This window comes from Accipiter gentilis, chromosome 17 (assembly GCF_929443795.1).
Source record: "Accipiter gentilis chromosome 17, bAccGen1.1, whole genome shotgun sequence".
Taxonomy (NCBI): domain Eukaryota; kingdom Metazoa; phylum Chordata; class Aves; order Accipitriformes; family Accipitridae; genus Astur; species Astur gentilis.
The window spans coordinates 13,873,510-13,889,943 of NC_064896.1; the positions used below are offsets into that span (position 1 = coordinate 13,873,510).

Below are 16,434 nucleotides of genomic sequence, written 5' to 3' on the forward strand. Positions count from 1 at the left end.
CAAACCTTTCATTAATTTATATTATAAACTTTAATATTACATTTATGTCCTAGAACTTCACAAGATTTATTATTTAATGTATATACCATATTTAAATCAGATAATTAGATTACAAAACAGTCTTTGCCACTGGCCAAAAACTGATATGGGCATTCTGAGTCTCAAAACAGGTACATCAGAATCAAGGCATCTTTAAAAAATGATTGGTTTATACATGAATTTGTGGTACAGTGCCAGATTTTCAAAGATGTGCAGTTCAGGAAAACTGTATTTACTTTAACCCAGCTATATCTAAATTTTAAATGGAAAACCATAAGGAGAGGTACCACTTGTAGAATAATACAGTAGGTTTTTATTTTGTAAACAAACCTAGGAAGTGTAAGAAACTGAACAAAAGGACAGTGATATCATGTTGGCTTGCATGTGATGGTCACAAGCACATTCCGCTTCCACTGTATCCCTGAGTTAAGCCTGGCCAGCTCTGTGGAAACCTCTGTGGCTGAAAGCAGGTTTGAATGGGTAGATGTGAATCCTTGTAACATGCACCACAAAGCTACTTCTGCATGGAATATTCCTGTCCTCTTCAGTACTCTCCAATTCTAATATGTTATAGCAAACTGGGATGCTGCCCTAAAGACCCATCCTCTAGGCTGTATGGAAGGGCTGGCAACAAGCAGAAAGCTTTTTTAAATGTTTGTTTCCTCCAGTTTTGGCATCTACTCAGAGCTCGTCCAGACCCCCCCTTTCCACTACAAGAGGACAGACGCCAATCTGTGAGCCGGCAGCCTTCATTCACGTACTCAGAGTGGACAGAGGATAAAAATGAGGATGACTTCCTAGATTTGGATCCTGTACCGGAGACTCCGGTCTTTGACTGCGTAATGGACATTAAAGCGGAGACAGATCCAGCTACTCTAACGGTTAAATCCGTGGGCTTGCAAGAAAGGTAGGGTAGATGTGACTAATAGGGGAAAGTCTGGTCCCAGATTTTGTGGATTTAGGAGTTCTGTGCCTAGTAGGAAGCTTTATTGCCTTCGTGAATGTCACTTTAAAATGTGCTTTTAAAGCCAAGCATCTGCTTTATTTCCTGTCTTGTTTTCAGTCCAGTCATAAATATAAACTTATTAGCCAAAAAAGACAGTTTCTAGACAGCTGTCAACAAGTGTTATTCAAAAGCATCATTTCTTTCCTTCAAAATATCCATTTGTGTTTGATCAGTCTCTTGCCATTCCCCGAGATGGCAACCGCACAGCATGAAATGCTTCCACAGGACTGTGGAAGCTTTTACCTCTGAAAGAGGTGTATCTTGTTAATTTTTTCTGTCACTCATGCTAGAGGATTAGTCCTTTCTTCAAAAGCAAACCATAGGACAAGTGGTAATTGCAGTAACTCTCATATAAATAGGTTTGTCCAAAAGTAAATTAATTCCTTTGAAATTAACCCAGTAATGAACCTTTGGGGTGAGCCAGTGTTCACTGCTTGAACTGTCAGGACAACAGAGCTTCTCGGAGAGATTCACAGTGGAGAAAAGACAGTTTTATGACAAAACGAAGATATTTTTCTGTTTTGTATTCTTTCATATGTCTTGGTGAAATAGAACAAGGATCTTGGTGATAAAAATCCTGTGAAGAAATTCTGCAAAGGTGATGATGTTAGGAATAAGAATGAGGTTACTGAAGGGCCATACATAGCAAAGTATCACTTTTCTTTATTTCTAGGTTTTCAAGCTTAATTGGAGTGCTAACCGTAGTTAATTCTCATATCCAAAAATTAAAACAAAGGGCAGAACTTAGATTTCAAAAACTGTGATGCTGAGTTTCCAAAGCTCCACATGACACAGTAAAAGAGAATGTTACAGAAGAGGCTTTTAATTTGCACTCTCTGAGCTTAGAATGTTTTTTCTCACTTTATTCTTGGTTACAGCATTTGTCCTAAAATGTCCTACCTTTTACTGTTATATTCTACTTTAAATATGAGATTGCAGTAACCTCTGAGGTTTGTCGCTGAGCCTGCTGCTACCAGTGAGTTTTGCCATTGTTTCTTGTTATGGGCAAGACTGGGCTTGAAATGCATCAGTCATTTGTGCTTTTCACTATCCCTGATTCCATTCCATTTATCTCATTTTAAAAATTTCTTCTCAGGTGACTGCTAGCCTGCAGGAAATTTATTCACTGTTTCAAGAGAATTGGAGAATATCAGTTGGGAAATATCAGTTATTTCAAGTAATGAATTACATTTAAAAAAATGTCAAAGAAGTATAGATGAGAAAAAGAAAGCAATTGCTTGAAGTTCTCACACTAGGTAGAACATGTACACTCAAGATGTGAAATAAACTTTTCAACATACATGTGTGCTTCAGAATCCAGACATTTCAGGCTTGAGCTGTGCTCTTGACAGATTTAATTTACATCAAGCATTGGTCACCTTTCCTTTGTTTGGTGTTGTGTTGAATTATCTACCTATCCCTCTTTTGCATCCATTCTTCTCTCTCTCTTACTTCCCTCGCATTCTTTAACCACCTACACCATTAGAAGGGTAGTCACTAGCTAAATTCAAACAGCGCTGAATGTTACTCTTAAGAAGAAACACTCTCATTTCCTCATGCTGAAGACTATTAATATCTTTATGTATGTAGCCTCTTCTACCTTAAAAGAACCAAAAGCATTCGTTATCATGTAGCTGTTTCTGGGGAGGAATGTAGTAACTATTTAACAGCACACAGGAGGATAGGGTGAAAATCTTTTGAAAGGTGTCACTAAAGATTCAGTGTCTACCACTAGTGGTCATGTTTCATCCAAAACCGTTTCCCCAGGAGGCTGGCTGTACATTCTTCTGGAAAAACTCCTGAATCCAGAAAAGGGCTGTGATCCAAGTAACAACTTCTACTGTCTTCCTTGTGAGCTGGTCAAGCCTGCATGTTTACATGGCTTTTCAACAGCTCCTGCAAACACCTCCTAACTAGATTTTGCCAGTTGAGAGTCATCAAAAATAGGTTTACTGTGTGGATGCATAGAACATTACATCTAGTAATCATCATATCGTGTGATTTTATTATTATGTTAAAGATACTTAAATATACATTCACTGATGGCACTTGAATCTTACTTTTGTCTGTGATGTGCAAGATTGACAGAAGCTCAAAAATGCTTTAAAACTGCATTCGATAAACAATGCAGGCATATTGACTTTTTCCAGTTTTTTGTGTGGCTAACTTACAGTAAAGTCACTAAAGATTCTATATTCGACAGCATCTCTTGTTTTTAATGTAACTGTTAAAATATTGGGACATTCATTTTACCCTTTTCATGATTTACTGTTATGGAAAGAAAAGTTTTTCAGACAGAAAAATTATTTGCTGTAATGGTTGGCTTCTCGTGTCTTTTTTACTGTTGAACTGATAATGTTTATCCCAAGATCTTACCCCACTGATGTTGTCTGTGCTACTAATAAATGGTTATTCAGTAGGATCTGGCCTGACGAAAACTAAGACCGAGGTTTTCACCAATGGTATCTAAAATGTCAGTCCATATTTAGGCATCCAAAAATACAGTGTGATTTACACAAGTATGAAAACTTTGCCTGCTCAGCACCTTTGACAAGTGAATTGCTTCTATTTAGGTGACAAATCATACAGTTACCCCACTACAGACAACACTTTGAAAGTGTTTGCCTTCATATTCCAGTGCACAAATCATCTTCCGATCTTGTCCACACAAGAAGCATCAGCCATTTTTCACAGTTAGTGGCCCAAATGTACACAGCAGAACCAGCTGGGTGCTTTTCTAAAGTCACTGTTTATCTGTCATTTGGACCGTGTTCATTGCTGACAATGATGGGTCAGTCTGTTGTGTTGTAAGCAAACTGTGATTGCTCTGTTTTGCAGAAGAGGTTCAAATGTTTCACTCACACTGGATATGTGTACCCCAGGCTGTTCTGAGCAAGGTTTTGGCTATGTCATGTCACCACGGGAACAGTCAGCCCGAGAATACCTCCAGACAGCATCAAACATCCTTACTGAAGAGGAACTGCACAAGAAAGCACTGGATCCTTTCATACTCCAGGCAGAGTTCTTTGTGAGTATCTTACCCCTCTCTTCTAGAAGCATCAGAAAAAATGAGATGTTGACTCTCTTCTATGAACCTTGCTACTATTTTCTGCAAGTCTAAAATTAGTACGTACAAACTCCACTTCCATCCATGAAGCATTTAATGCAATTCCCAAATTCATCATCCCTTGGAATGACAACATCTGAAAGGTTTCAGTGATGTTGTCACTTAAAAACTAGAGATTTTGTTCTGGTAACAAAAAAAAAAGCTTTGTTTTCACAAGTGGGTTTTTTTTCTGTCAGCTGGCTACTTTTTAACAAATCAAATTTTTTCACTAGACAACAGAAGAAAAGCCAAGTTTGCTATAGGCATAACTTCTTGAAATATGTCTGGAGTTGCCCTAGGGATTAAATTAGTCCAAGTGGATGCTCTTTGCTGTTTAATGCTTGGTGTGGAGCTACTTTCCAAGCCTGAATGTTCGCCAGTTAATCAAAGCACAGCATGGCTATGTTACTCAGCAGGAGCCATAGAAAGTGTGTCTTACTGGGGTTTTTTTCTGCACAAAAATTATTTACTAGTTGTAAGGTGCTCTGTCAGTTGCTTTTAGGATTCTGAAGTATGTTTCCTTGGATCACTGTGTCCACTGTTACTTTGGGAGAAAGAATTCTTTGCCTCATTTTGAGAGAAAAAATACACATATACAGATGAAGCAACCAGTTGAAAATTGGATTTCTAAGTAGTTTAGGATAAAGGCCAGATACATTTCAGTGTAGTGAGTACACCAGCTTTTTAGATCTTTGCATTTTGTGATTCTCTTCCTTAATTGCTTGAGTGTCCATGTGATAGGCATTGTCATGTTTATTGTACCTGGCAAAAAAAATATGCAAAATGCTGCAGTGGCTATGAGTATTATGTCTACTAGGCAGGGTTGTAAATTCCTGCACAAGATGGGAGGTAACCAGGGCACAGTCTTTGCATGCACATGGTCAAGGGCTACAGAAGTTAATGGTGCCAAGACAAATATTTTCTTACACATGGAATCGCAGCAGAGCCGGAGGAAGATGATGTTTTGCAACATAAAAGCTCTTTCAGCCTGTCCTCTTTATGACCTTTAAGGGCCTGAAAGGGCAGGAGTAACACTCTGATTATCACTTGCTGTTTTCCCTCCTTGTGCAATTTCAGGGTTTTTTTCACTTTACAAGCACAGGGGGAGATAGATAGTCTGGACTTCTGTTTCAAAACAGACCACCAGATATCTGTGGTCCTTAATTCACTTAGTGCTGTACAAGTTGAAGAAAAGCAGCTTTTGTGTAGGCAAGCCCTGATTCTTTTAAAGTAAAGCATCTGTTGCTGTTCTAGGGAGGAAATGTTCGCTTAGTGAGTGTCTGAATTGACTGCTGAACAAGTCCACATACAGTTTCATCAGTCACTGAGGGGCACTGTAGTTTTCAAGCAAAGAAAATAATGTTAGAAGTAGGAAAAATTATGCTTCATTTCTCTGAGAAATTTTGAATTAGTTTTCCTGGTGTTCAGAAAATCATTCAACAGCCAAAGTATCCCAACTGAAAAAGCATAGCTAAAAATGCTGTGTAATCAAAATGTCATTTCTGTAATTAAAAATTGTAAACTAGTTTTTTGGCGGGGTTTATGAAACACTTATCACCAGCTAGCTCTGTGTCATGTATTTCCAGTCTGTCTAACATACTTGGTTTGCAAACTCCAGATCCCCGATGAAGCAAGCAGCTGTGTTTCATTTTGGAAGAAAAGTCAGAGGGGATGTCACTTGCAGGGCTAGGTCCTGAAATTTTTACAAGATTTAGAGTTTTTACTCGGGTGGAATTCCTGTTGATTTCACCAAGAATTTGCTTGAGCAATGAATGACTAAGTCCCAAAAGCAGACCATGGATCTTGGCTCAGGAAGAATTTTGGGTGACTAAATACCAAGTAGCAATTGAGGAAAACATGAAGGTTTCATTCCCATGCAGTTCCCCAAATTGATAGGAAGCTACTTCAGCAAAATGTTTTTATCATTAATTGCCTCTTTTTAAGCCCAACAGTACACTCAGTGCTGTGTAAGAGACAGAATGCAGATAGTCAGTCTTCTAAAGCTCCATAAATTAAAATAGTCCATAGCTCTGCTCATCTTAATTTCTTCCCAGAGTGAGGCATGTCTTACTTAACCCTGACTCCTGCTACCAGCATGTCTAGTACTGGCCTCTCAAATCTAGTGTTAAGCAGCTGGGATGACCAGCTCTGCTCCCAAGCTCCCGTGAGACCTTTTTCTGCTGAGCCTGGTTAACACATCCTATCTCACTGTATGCCTGCTGACTTCAGTTGGTGGAAGGTTCCTGTTTGTTCTTGCCTGGCGTTTTCCACTTACTTGCAGGAGATGAGTAGTGGGGAATAAGAAGCCCCTCCATCTTTGTGTGTTCTTTGCGTCAGCAGTGTAGAGAGCAGGTAACCCCTGAACACCTGCTTGCTGTCCTTGCCCACAGAGCTTTAAAGTGTGACGAGCAAAACGAATGATGCTCCCCCAGCTCCATAGAGTCAGGTCAGTACACTAACTTAGGTCAGTACACTAACTTGTCATACCATGTCGTAATTTGTTGCTGGTGAGAGTCACTAGCAAATTATTTCTTTCCACCCTCAGAGAGGAAGAAGAAGTGTGAGTCAGAAAGGATGGTGTCTGAGGTCCATCGCTTTTGGAGCAGAGTATCTTACGTACCACCTTTTGCTTAGTTCTGTGCCTACACTTGCAGTTCAGCTCTAATAATATTAGGAGCTAACATAACGCTGTTGCGCATATTACTCAATGAATTAGTCACTATGAGCTTTTTTATATTAAGGATTTCAGAAAAGAAAGCCAGTGACAGTAAAAGGAAACATCAATCATATTTTGGTGGTAAATTGCAAGAAGTACTGTACCATATGTCTCAGTTGACTTCATCACTTTGCCTCCCTCACAGGCAGGACATAATGGGCTTGGGTGTTTTATTCCACTTCTGAATCTAATAACATTACCTGCTGTGTTCTGGTTTTTGTTTTTTTGTTTGGCTTTGTTTTTTTTTTAACAGGAAATTCCAATGAACTTCGTTGATCCAAAGGAATACGATATTCCAGGCTTAGTGCGTAAGAATCGCTACAAAACAATTCTCCCAAGTAAGTTTCTGCTTTTTAAGTCGCTGAGGCAGGGTGGTTTATTCCACATGCTGAAGGGCTTTGCACCTTCCAGAATGCATGAAGTGTGCTGTCACTACAATGTATTGTCCAAAGGCCATATTTATGAAGCAGCAATATGGCATAAATCAAATTTCAGAAGAGGTACAGAGCATGAAGAAGCTAAGATTCACTGAACATCAGCAGCACTTCGGTTTTTAAGTCATTAGAATTGTATCATTTGGTGCTGCTTAAAAATTCCACCCAAAAACTTGGTGTGTTTATTCAGATGTTACTTACTGGTTTCTTTCATTAAACTCCTTTTGAAGGACTAAATTCTAGCAATGTTATTTTCCTGACCAATGTTTTTCTCGGAATCATGCCTCAAATGCAAACTGAGAATATTGGGAGCTGGCCTGATGGCATTAAAACGATCCAGAAAATGAAAATCTTTTTCTTTTCTATTACACTATTTTCATTTTTAGCCAGGAGTAGGAGTTTTGAGAAATATTCTGGTACAAATTTTTAAACGTGTCATCATTTTCCCCTCTGTCATATTTAAGGTTACTTTTAAAAGTGATAGTTAGAAGTCATGCTTCTTTTTTTCTGTTAAGCCATTGTTGGAAGATGCCACCACTAGCCACGGTAGCTCTATTTGCAAAGCCCAAAAGGTTCAGTATCAGGTTAGCAAAGATAAGTGCAGAGAAGTCAAAAATGTCCTCAGCTATACCTATCATTTTGGTCAATGAATCTGGATTGGAAATGCCTCCAGAAGAGGTTGGGTTTTTTTTAATCTAGACTTAGAACTCCAGCAGCTGTAGCCAATGATTCAATGTGCACAACCCTTCTGATAACTTTGTGCTCCACCTTAGACCAGAAGTTTACACTTCTGCCACATTTCAGTATTGCTGTGCTAATGACTATGGTGGATCATTCAAGTATTAATTCACTGGTTTTGCTGGAAAAAGAAGATTGCAAAAGTGGCTAGTGATTTCAGATGCCTAAACTGCTAGATTTCAAAGTGATCTATGTATTCTGAATTTGGTATCTAATGTGTACTTTGAGAACTGGATCCATTTTAAATATCTCATATCAGATGTTTAAACTGAAACATCAGAATTGCTGCCATTTTGAACACCTTGTTCCAGAGTTATAAACAGATGCCAGTTGGGCCACTACCATGTATTTTTAAGAATGATCATTCAGTGGGTTAATTATTTGCTGCAAACTTCATCTTGGCCATATGGATATCTGCTAGCAGCCCTTGTTTTCACTTTGACCTCTCTAGATAAGATAACTAGTTGCTAACCCTGCCATGCGTCCAGGGGTTAACAAGCTTATTCCAAGCTCATTATGATCTGGATATTTTTTCTGAATGAATTCCAAAACTAGTAACCTCTATGCAACTTTGTCCCTGGCTGTGACCAAAGGATGGCTTGATATCGCTGAGGAAAGCAGAGGGCTGACTGTTCACTTTTCTCCAACTACCTCCGTTTCAAAGAGCTTGGTGCTAGCAATAGAGAGGCTAGCAAGGAGAGCTAAAAAGCCCCTTTATGCTTCAAAGCCAAGGATCCCAGTAAACTATGGATGCACAAAGTAGGAGAGGGAACTGGAGGCAAGATGAGGGAGAGTCCAGTGCTTTTCAGGCTTCGACCATCCACTGACTTTTGTTTCTGAGCTGACCAAATGTAGCCTATGCTGCCTTGAGTATCTACTTAGCATTACTTCAAGTTCTAGCTGCATAAAGTAGTAATGGCAGGAACTGCTGAACAAGCCGCAGTACAGCAGACTCAGACAGCTGATTATCATAGGGAACAGCAAATGCTTGGTTACCAAACTAGTCAAACCCAAAATCTGAAGTTAAAAAGTAACTAAAATTCCCTTACCAGCTGTATCACCAGAAGCAATCTAGGCAGTTATCATTAAAAGGTAAGCAGTCACTTAACATAATGATCAGTTACTTGCAACCCCAGAATTGATTCTAGTAAGTGAGAGACATGATAATAGTCTCTAATTCATCTCATTTATATTTCTTTTGTAGTAAATTCTTTTTGCAGATTCCCCGATTTTGCTGTTGGCAGTTAAATGGCTTAGAAAGTGGCTTTTTGATGGCAGAAGGGTGGTTTTGGGAAAACACCAAGCAAAGGAGGTTGATTTGGGTATTTCATAACTATGAATTTGTTTGTCTGCAGACAGTCCTCTTCCGGGGTTGACTCCTATGGCATTTCCTGGAAATTATAACTTTTCTCTAAGATGTTTTAGAGGCACTTTTTGAATATATAGAAAAGAATGTTCTTGTTACAGAATTCCAGAGGTGGCAAGAACTTATTGGAGCATGTTGTGTATCAATTTCATTTAATCCTTTTCTCAAGAGTAATGTCTAGACAGACTTTTTAAATTTCTATATAGCTGTATTGCTTTTCATCATTTTAAGTTACGCAAAACATTTCAGTTAAGTTTAGCGAGTTCCTCTAAAATGTCAGGCATAGTATCAACACAAAATGGCCATCAAAGAGACTGTGGAAAAAATAGCTGACATATCATTTGGTTTCTTAGAGATACAGACTAGTACTGCTTTTTTGGAGGTGTAGTGTCGTCTTGATCCTGGCCTGTGCGCTGGTTTTGTCCTGGGAGAAATGTTTTCATTAAGAGTAGGATTTGGTTTTGCTTAAATGCCTCTCTATTGAAAATTTGAAATTCATACTGCAAACTCTTATATTAAAGTCTTATTATGATTTTTTTCTTTAAAGATGAATTATTCCTGTTTATATATTTCTAAGAGATGCGATTCAGCTTCAGCTACGCTTCTGCAAAACAGTGCATGTTCTTGTATCAACAATGCATTAATAGGCTTCTCTTATATGAAATAAGGTAGAAACTGTTCACTAATGTACGTTAAGAAATGTAAATACATCAACAGAAAAAATCACTAGCCAAGTATTATAGTATAAAGTAAAAGCATATTCTGAATAATGTTTTAGTATTTGTGTATACAGCAATAAAAAAGCCCATAGTGAAAAGTAACTCATATTCTACTGCAGTTGAAGAATACTAAAAGAAACCTGTGCTTAAACATCTGTGGCACTTGTTGATAGAATTCTTCACATCCATTTTATTTCTCCCTGAAGACACACCATGAGATGGACAACATAGTATTATTACTATTAGTAGTAGTGAAAAATCATGTAATCGCTACTCAAACTTCAGCAGGCTCCATGGATGAGTGCATAAAACAGGCAAAGGGACTTCATGCAAAGTGTCTAACTACCTAGTCCAGTGACATTTGAATAAATGTCTGGCAACCACTGTCACCTTTTTAATGGTGTAATATGTTTCAGGCTACCAGAATTACTGATTAAAAAGCAGATTTTATCTCTCATCTCTCCATCTCCCCAGCACTAGAGAAGTGAGCAAAGTTGAGCAGGAGGGATCTATTAGAGAGGATCTCGCTGGTTTCAGTACTTCTGTGCTATAAAAGAATATCTTTGTTAATATCTTTGCTTTGCAGCTTGTGATTATATTATCACATAAATAACATGAATCCATTCTGAGGACAGCATTTAATGCTGAGTCTGTATTTGTAGTTCTGTAGAAATTACAGTGTGCTTAATTGTGCTTTACCCAATATCATGCTATTTTTGCATATTTTTCATTTTTTTTCTCGTTTCTAAGCAGCCTGGATTTTTTTATGAAGAAGTTATCTGTGGTTTGTTTTTAATATTCTCCCGGTGATAAACACTATTGCTGTTTGTTGAGGCCTCTGTCAGGAGGATGTTTCTTGTCAATGGTAACAAACTGTGTAGTACTGGTGAAAGTGGATGAACGTGGACCTGTGGCAGCTCGCATTAAAATCAGTGGAATAGCTCCCATTGACTTCAGTGGGAATTGGACTGAACTTCTCAGGGAATGATGTTTTCATTTGTTGTCTTATTAAAACAAGAATAATGCTTCGTAAACAGCCCCAATGAGTGAGACTCAAGTACTGAAGAGATTTATGCAAAGTACAAGAGACTGTTAATATTCTTAATTTCTCTTTAACCATTATATTTGTTAAAAGCACATATTGGAGTTTAGTTCACTGCAAGATGAAATAGGAAAAGAGTTATTGTCATCTGGCTTGCCTGTCTGCAAGAAATGTGTGTTTACAGTTTGGGAGAAAAGCTGTTTGCTGGCATTTCACAAACAATATTCTAATGTCTTACAAGCCATAATGAGTCTATTGACCTAACAAATTGAGAATTAGTTTCCTGGAGCAGAAAACTGCTTTTCCAGAGTCACTCTGGGACACTGACTCTGCAACAAGAACAATTAAGCAGGCTTCGGAGAGTGGGTAAAACTATCAGAAGCAGCCAAATTACCCCAACCATCCTTTCCCTTCTTTTATGGTAACGCTTTAACATGGGAGCTCTCCTAGGCCACTCAGATCTGTTGTGATGGCCATGAATGCATGTAAATGTCTCGCTGTACAAGATAACCTTGTGTCTTTCTTTCTCTCCTCTGAGCAACTGATAAGCTATTACTTATCTCTTCACACCTTTCAGATCCTCACAGCAGAGTGTGCCTTACCTCAGCTGATCAGGACGACCCCCTCAGCTCTTACATCAATGCTAACTACATCAGGGTAAGAGCTTAATAATCCAATGAGTCTGCCTAGCCTCTATCAGCCACTGTTAACGTAAACAGAATTGCAACGTCCACTGGCTTTTAAAGGCATCCTAGCTGAACTGATTGCTCTTCTCTCCTGCTTACATTATCTGAAAACCAAATCTCAAAGTGCAGCTGTACAGGTTCAGATCAGACAAAAACAGACATCTGCACTTCTTGATACAAATTGCTTGTCAGCTGGCCTGACTAAGACACCAGATAATAAGCCTGAATAAGGCTCTTGACCTAGCCAGAGTCACCTCAAGGCTGTTGGACACTCATTGATGGAATTATGTGAGTCCATATTGTGCCTTTGTTCCATGTACACATGTGCAGGAGAGAGGCGGGGGGGAGGGGCAAGAACTGATGCCATTGAGTCACCGTTTCAGCCAGTGGTAGCTCTCTTGTTTTAATGACTGAACCTTCAAGGTTGTGGTGGACATCCCTGTTAAAATTGATCTCTTGTTTTGTTGGCAGGGCTATGGAGGAGAGGAAAAGGTATATATTGCTACTCAGGGACCGATAGTTAATACTGTCAGTGATTTCTGGAGAATGGTGTGGCAGGAGCATTCTCCCATCATTGTCATGATTACCAATATAGAAGAGATGAATGAGGTAATGGTGTTACATATAGTCTGTGTTTTTATCTGTGCTCTAGCAGATATTTTCGGCATAGATGCTAAGCCAGCGAACAGAAGTTAGTTTAGTGGCCTGAGCAATCAGAGCCAGCATTAAATTCTTCAGGCTCAGAGAAGATATGGGCTTCTCTTTCAGTTCAGTTTACTCTAAGTCTGGTTTTGCTGTCTGACTTAGCCTACTGCTGGTTTTGCCATTTTTCTTCTCCCAGCTGACCTGAAGCTTCTCCAAACCCAGCTCTATTTGCAGACACTCTTTCAAGTTCTCTCTAAAGGAATCAAAAACAATAGTACCCCATAACTACTAAGGTTGAATATCTTTAATCAACAGTGTTGGTGCTGCTTTATCTTGCATTTATTATGATTCAGTGTCTATATCGACATTTCATTGACACTGTCCTTGACTTGTAAAAGATGCTAGTTACAATAATCAACAGCTAGAGGTGACCTGGATATGGAGGACCTTTTCCTGAATGCATCTAGGGAATGCTTTTGAAATACTGAAATTAAGATGCTGAACTTTTTCTATTCACGACCTACTTCTAGAAATTAAACTGTCATGGTGTTTCTGCTAATTGACCTACCATGATTTTTGTTTGCAGTTTAAAATACTGCTGTCCTTCAGCTGTTAATTACTTACCTGCTGAACTATTTGCCCCGTGGCAGAGTTGCAAGAACCACGTGCCTGGGCTTCAGTTCACAGACAGGTAGCTGAGCTTATGTCTGCCTTTATTGGCAGTGTAAGATGTGACAAAATGGTCTGGGCATGTGTTGGGCTCTGCATCCCCCCTCACCACTGGCAGCAAGGTGTAGTGGAGAGATCCAAATGGTGTTTCTTAAACTGCAGCAGCAGTATTTGTCAAAGCCTGTCTCTGAGAACTCATTAGTAATTTAGGTGAGAGAGATTCCTTTGGAGAAGAGGCTTTAGACACTTAGAGGCCCAAAAATATGGGCATACCTCTGTCATACACACAGAGTTATAGTGGCTTAACTGCTAGCTGGAAGCTTAGTGCCCATAATTATGCGTGTGCACAAACCTTTAGTTTCCCCAGTTGTGAAGTAAATAAATTTAACCTTGAACTTTAGTGAAAAAAGACGTGAACAAGACAGACACGGAATTATCATGCTTGCAAGTTAAAAATGGTCAGTTATTACAGCTAACTGATTGGACACATTGTCAAGCCATTGCTGATGCAAAATACAGTATGTTGCTGATCTAAATGTTTTGTTTGCACTAACATTTTAAACTGACATCTGCCTCTATCTGAGAGGCAGCACTGAAGTAATAATTCGCTTGTTGATCAGAGTTGCCAGTTTATGGCAAATAAGATGTTAAAATGTCATGACATAATGTACTTATCTGGTGATAAGTTCTTCCACTATAGTTTTCATAGCAAGATTGTATGACAGGAATGTAAAATACCCTTTACACCTGTATTTCCTCTTATCCATACTGACCAAGTATTTTGCCCATCATATCAGTCTTGGGAAGCAGTGCACTGCAGTGCTGATGCACTATGTAACTGGAGCTTGCTACAGCCTACATGTCATAACACAGCTGCTGAGTCTTTTCTGATACCTTTTGTGTCAAAAATTAAACGGTGTCAGGAATCTCAGCCATAAATATAGGGTAAGTCCTTTCATGTAAATGTCTTCTATATTCACTCCCTTTCTTCCATTACACCTATATTAATGTATGAATAACAGGACTCAGAAGTACATAGATTCAAAACCTTTGTTCGGCAATGATGCTCATAACAGAGGCTTTGTGTTCCTTCTCAGTGCAATGACTTTGCTAATGTATTAAAAGCTCTGTATCTCAGCCCTCTGTTACATCTAATCTGAACTGACAGACAGCCCACGGAAATGAGTGGGCAGTCTTACTCCACTCCTTTAAGCAGAGCAACGTCTGTGCTATTGATAGCTGCTTGCGCTCTTGACAATTTTTACAATGGATTCTGCAGTTTAAGAGTAGAGGAAGGAAAAATGCAATCTGCGTAAATAATTTTACAGAGACGCAGTGGGCCATGCTCCCAGTGGGTTATTAACTGATGCACTATGCAGATGGAACAACACTAATTCTCTCACACAAAAATTTTGACTCAGTAACTTTGCAAGATACTTTTCTGTTGTAAGCCTTTCTCCCAGAGTGGAATTATTTTTGATGGGGGAGAGCAAAATGATTTAACTTCCTTCAGGATTGTGTACAGCTATGTAAAAGAGGAGCTTACAAGCAGCATCTTTAACTGGGTTTGTCCAACAGCAGATTCTTACCCTCCTGTGATAACAAGATTGCTTCTTCCATTATTACAAGGTAGCCTTTTTCTCAGCCCCTGCCTTGTTCATGTCATTCCTTGTCCATCATCTATGCACCATGTTGAAGTGCCTGCCTCTTCCTTTGCATATTGATTAGTTTAAAGAGAAACTACATACAAAAAAACACAGTCTTTTTCAGTCCTCCTTCCAGGATAGGAGTGCTTACAAATTCTCACTTACTCATCTCTAGTGTTTCAGTACCACAATGTAGATTTGCAAATGGACTATAGTTTCTGCTTCTCTAATTGTCAGTTTGTACTAGCTGCGTCTCTGACTTTTTTTGGCAAAATCAAATATAGTAGTCTAATAGCTCTCACAGCTATTGCTTCCTTTTAGTTCCTTAGCTTTGAAAGATTCTTAGTGTCCATTTAAAGTGGATTTTGGCACATAATCTAATTCCCAAAACATCCCCAGTCATGTTCTTTTGTACAAAAAGCTATGCAAATTATCATCTTATATTCAGAGAGCGTTGACCCTTTATAAAAATTAGAAAAGATGTATTTTGTGTTTCCATATCAGTGTATACACACCACAGAAATATTGTAACTAGTGTATATTATACTAATCGTTATTATCTTGAGAAAAGGATTAATCTAAAAACAGAAGCACATTGCCACTGGCCTTTCTAATGAATTTTCAAAATGCGCATCAGTTGCATGAAGAAGATAAATAAGGATGTGTGTATTTAAAAGCATTGGTTAGTCATTACTTGATTTATGCATTTCTAATCATGCAATCAGGCTATTATGAATGCAGAAAAAAATCACCTGAAATGTGGTCCCTGTTTAGAAAGTGAAAACTTGTACTTATTATAGAAACAAAGTTTATTCATATTCATCTGTGCATGTGCTATATCCGGTTTCAGAGGAGTGAAAATGAACCTCCCTTGATATCTGCTTAACTAGATTTATTTTATATTGCACACAGAAATGCACAGAATATTGGCCAGAGGAACAGGTCACCTACGAAGGAATAGAAATCACAGTTAACCAAGTCATACAAGCAGACGATTACCGTTTAAGGCTCATCACTCTAAAGGTAAATCATTCCAATGTACTTACAGTAGTTTAGCTGTCTAAACCGTTAAATGGAGATGTTCATGGAGACTTCTGGAGAAATGCACAATGTACTGCACAATGTACTGCTGTACAAAGAACACTTTTCATTACTGAAGTCATTATAGCTTTGCCCAGTTCACCAACATACAAAGACTACAGTAAAATAAGCAGCCAGAGATTTAGACTGCATGTGTACAATCTGAAAGCTACCAGGACAATTGTAGTAGTGCAGGGTTCACTCAAGCAGAAGAAACCAGTGACTCATTCTGTGCCTGTGTCCTCTGTCTTCACTGGTCATTTAAAGTGATCTGTTAGTTCATGGATAGCTTCTTACCAGCCTTTGCAAGTCATACTACAGACAGCACTTGTGGAATAACCCACTAAACTCTGTGATGATGTTCTGTAGAATTCAAAGGCTTGTTTATTCTTTGGGCCATGGGCCCAAAGGGTTACTGATTACTAACAGGGAACTTTTACCTACATGATGTTTTACGTAGTTTGTAGTATGGGGAGGCCTCTAGGAAATACTTAGATTGTGCTTCTTTGTCTTTTTATGGTCATTATTAGGACGCTGTCAGA

At 38.7% G+C, this 16,434-nt stretch overlaps 1 protein-coding gene across 7 annotated transcripts in view; it reads left to right on the top strand.

The window, feature by feature from the left end:
• PTPN5 (protein tyrosine phosphatase non-receptor type 5) overlaps positions 1–16,434 on the top strand; it is an 85,925-nt gene that overhangs the window by 55,380 nt on the left and 14,111 nt on the right. For all 7 annotated transcript variants that reach the window (XM_049820927.1, XM_049820926.1, XM_049820930.1 and 4 more), the window contains 6 exons: positions 708–946; positions 3,884–4,073; positions 7,121–7,205; positions 11,744–11,823; positions 12,324–12,461; positions 15,725–15,835. In XM_049820927.1, the coding sequence (XP_049676884.1) occupies positions 708–946; positions 3,884–4,073; positions 7,121–7,205; positions 11,744–11,823; positions 12,324–12,461; positions 15,725–15,835 (843 nt within the window). The remainder of the gene's footprint in view (positions 1–707; positions 947–3,883; positions 4,074–7,120; positions 7,206–11,743; positions 11,824–12,323; positions 12,462–15,724; positions 15,836–16,434) is intronic.